General features: G+C 55.0%; 1 protein-coding gene across 2 annotated transcripts in view; it reads left to right on the top strand.

The window, feature by feature from the left end:
* Positions 1-1623: 1623 nt before the first annotated feature.
* Positions 1624-3975, top strand: part of Stum (stum, mechanosensory transduction mediator homolog) — a 50358-nt gene continuing 48006 nt past the window's right edge. For both annotated transcript variants that reach the window (XM_031391180.1, XM_031391174.1), the window contains exon 1: positions 1624-2019. In XM_031391180.1, the coding sequence (XP_031247040.1) occupies positions 1818-2019 (202 nt within the window). In that variant the 5' untranslated portion in view covers positions 1624-1817. The remainder of the gene's footprint in view (positions 2020-3975) is intronic.

Raw genomic sequence — 3975 nt, 5'->3', positions numbered from 1 at the left:
TCCCCGCTAGCACTAGCCTGTGTTCTGCCCACCTTAGCAGCTCCAGGCCCAGCTTTACTGCAGGTCTGGATTCCCCGAGCTATCACAGGTTCCCACGTGTTGGCACCCACAATGGCTCTGCTTGGGTGGAACAAAGACAGCCACAGGAAACTGGGGAAATAGAAATCTATTTCCCTCTCTGGGTTCGTTCTCCTCAGGAACTAATAACGATAGAGGGACTCAAAAAGAGATCCAGGTATTCCGCGAATGGGGTATTCACGGAATGGAGGCTAGTTTCTGGATCTTTAGATGAAATGTCATTTGTGCACATGGGTTTTGGATAGGGATCACCTGCTTCATAATATCATGGATGATTGTGCTTTAATTGTTCCACCTAGAAAACAGAGTAATATGTAATGCTTCCTACAGTTGGGGCAAGCATCAAATGTGGTTAAGAGTTTGGGATGCTGCCCAACAGAGGACGCTGTGATAAATGTTTAAAAGTAAAACACACCTACAAGTAGTGTCCTTTGGTCACTAAGTCTTGACCTGAATCACTTTCTGTGAGAGGCCTTAGTGAGTGATGACTCCCCTACAGTTGGCTGCATAGGAAGGACTGAGTCCTACCATCTTCGAACTTTCAGCACATCCCAGCCACCATATTTGTCTCAGGCTCTGTGGTGCTATCATTGTAATGACTACAATCCTGCAGTTTACCTTGTAGACTTATGGTATTTACCTATTTAGAAGTGTGGTCTTGCTCAGGCTGGTCTTGAACTTGGTAGGAAGAGAGCCTCTTACCCACACCTCTCAAGGGTGGGATTGCAGCCATGAAGCACCGTGCCCAGCTAGAGAAGGTTATTTTAATCGATTCAGTTACTCAAGGAGCAGATGAAGGGTCTTATTGAAAAAGACCGAATTAGGCTGTTGACTTGGACTCCTGCCAAGCCCATTCGCTTATTCCCACTGGTGCATCATCGACACCAGGGGGCGCTGTGGGTGCACCGCATCTTCACCAGGTAGTCATAACCCGCCCAGAGGTCCCACCGCGCTGGCCAGGGCATGGTTCCCACTACCGGCTCCCTCAAGCCGGAGCATTCCTTTCCATGTTTCTCTGTGTGTGTGAACTTATACGTGAGGCAGCGCGCGCGCGCGCGTTTGTGTGTGTAGGCGCGTGAAGGGAACATCTCTTGCAGACATGCATGGATTTATAAAGCTGTAAGCTACATTTCTCCCTTCCAGTCCTATCAGCATCTGTGACTCGAAACACGTAGCTTTTTCTCCGTGACTCGAAACGCAGAGTGTTTCTAGGTTTCAGGCTCCACGCGTTCCTAGCCCCCCACCCCCACCTCCCTAGCATTAAATGCACACTCCAGAAGAGTGATTCAACCTTGAGGCGTTTCCAGCGGGACCAGCCTAGTGCACGCCCTTGGGTGAGGTTCTCAGTTCACCTGTGCCAGGAGGACACGTCCATCCCTCTAGGTACCTAGACCACCAGCATCCTTGCGTTCTCCTTGCGCTTTCTTCCCTCACCGGGGTCTCCATTGCTGGCGAATCAAGGGCTTTGCAGAGAGGTGTGGAGGGGGCGGGGAAGGGGCCCGGAGGGGAGGGGCGAGGGAGCACTGTCACAGAGTGTCACGCTGCCCCTCCCGCCCTCCGCCCGGAGTGGGGGCGTGGAGCGCGGGAGGGCGGGCTTCTCCGGCAGCCAGCCTCGCAGCACCCCGAGCGCACTGGCCTCCTGAGAAGGGCGCAGAGCGCGCAGCCGGGAGCCCGCAGCCGGCCGTCCTCTGCCCTGGTGCCCTGGGCGGCTGCAGGGTTCCTGGAGAGCGCGTCTAGCCATGGAGCCTTTGCACAAAGACGCCGAAACGGCGGCGGCGGCTGCGGCTGTGGCAGCGGCAGATCCCCGGGGGGCATCGTCGTCCAGCGGGGTGGTCGTGCAGGTTCGGGAGAAGAAGGGGCCCCTGCGCGCCGCCATCCCCTACATGCCCTTCCCGGTGGCTGTCATCTGTCTCTTCCTCAACACTTTCGTGCCGGGATTGGGTAAGAACTGTGTGTGTGTGTGTGTGTGTGTGTGTGTGTGTGTGCGCGCGCGCGCGCGCGCGCGCGCGGCCCTTGTGACCCCTTTAACCCCCGCGGTCTCTGCGACCCGGGCTGCCTGATGGAGAGCAGGCAGGGCAGAGGTAAGCACTGGCTGAGACCCGTGGGTGTGCCCACCAGCTTCAGGCTGTGCTCCCACGGTTGGTCTCTAGCAGGTGGCTGAAGCCTGTCGAGTACGCATCCTAGAGGAGAGGTACCACGCTGGGGGTTTGGGGGGAGTCTCCGACTCACAAGCGAGGTGGCCAGGCAGAGAAGAGCTATAAACTTGACAGAGCATCTTGGAGCCCCAAGCAGGGACCCGACGGCTCACTGGCTCCAGGCTAAGCTACTGTCCGGGAGAGTGGAATCTTGGCCCTTCTTCCCCATTAAGCGCGGTCTTTCTGTGATCCCATTACTTCGGGAGGAGAGGAAGCCTAACAGGAAGAACTCATGGCTGTGATGGGGTTGACCAGGCTCCAGGGAGTCTGGGAACTCGGTTGAGCTGGGGGGAAGGGAGACACACAGTTTCAGGAGACACACCGCATCAGGTCACGCTTTCACGCGGTGCAGACAGAGCCTGTCTGTGGAGGTGACAGTTCTTTAACTGGAGTCTCTTTCCCTGGGGTCCAGATTTCTGCCTGACACTCCGCAGTACACCGAACGGAAGTGGGTGATTTTTATTATTCAGTTTGCATGCATGTATATTGGGACTGCTTGTGACCAGAGGTGAGCCGGTAAGAAAGCGAAGGGTACTCCCCAATAAGTCCGTATTAGGCTCTTGCTGTCTGGACACACCCCAATGCCATTGCTGTTCCAAAATAATGCCTAAGGGTGAATAAAGTTAGGGAATGAGAGCTTTCTTGATCGCCCCTCTCCAGCCCCCATCTCTGCCTGTACGCCCCTCCCCCACTTCCAACTTGATCTCCTGCCTCGGGTGGACCCTGCACACCAAGGAGGCGTCCTCCTCAGCAGCCGTGCGGGTCTGCAGAAGCAGGCATCCTATGCATTCTTCAGAGAGCCCGCCGCTGCCAGCCAGCCAGTTGCCTGCGCGTGGTTGCAAAGTTCCCAAAAGCAGAGGTCAGCTAGAAGTGGCCTTTCCTGTCACTCTGGCCTTTCTCACGGCCTGGCTCCCAGTGAGCTCAGCAGGGACCTGATCTGTGATGATTTTGCAGGCCACACCCACTTGGGTCCGACCTGTTGGTTTTGCCTGGACTCTTAAGTCCAGGAGGGATGCTACGGCTAGGAGTCCCATCTGAGTAAAAGTCGGAGCCTTTAATTGGTCTTCTCCCCTGAGAGAGGCCTCTGGCAGCCTGCCTCCGAGGTTCAAGTCCTCAAGCCAACTCTAAACTACTGCAGGGAGGCAAGCTGCTGTTAATTTCGGTGCATCAGCAATGTCCACCCACCGGAGTAAAGAGAGACCACCTGTCTGTCTCCCTGAGGATACCAAGACCACAAGGCACGGTCGTGCTGTTAGAATTACAAGTGTTGAAATAACAACATCCTGACATAGGTTTTGAGAAAACAAAGAATCAGGTGGGTAGGGGCATACTGAGGTGGTGGAGAGGGAAGTGGGCTTGTGGGAAACCAGCCCGAGGAGGTAGCCTGGGCCACCTGCTCAGGATGCACCAGTGCATGTCCTCAGTGTGAAGCACCTTTCTACCCTAAGCCTGCTGCCATGGGAGCTTTCACTCTGCTTGCCTCTAAAAACTTTACCCCACAGATCTAGCTTTCTCTCCTTCACAGCTCCATTTGTAGATCAGAATCCTGTGGGATTCTTTACCTACAAAGTGAGAGCGCGCGCACACACAGACACACACACACACACACACACAACTACCTTTCTAAGAAACTTAGATAGAAAGAAACTACCCAAGAAACATAGAAATGTGAAATGTGGAAAAGTGCCTTTTCAGCTCAGGC

The sequence above is a fragment of the Mastomys coucha genome, unplaced genomic scaffold (genome assembly GCF_008632895.1).
Source record: "Mastomys coucha isolate ucsf_1 unplaced genomic scaffold, UCSF_Mcou_1 pScaffold1, whole genome shotgun sequence".
Lineage (NCBI taxonomy): Eukaryota > Metazoa > Chordata > Mammalia > Rodentia > Muridae > Mastomys > Mastomys coucha.
The sequence above is the reverse complement of the archived record's forward strand: the minus strand, read 5'-3'. Positions and strand labels throughout refer to the sequence as shown.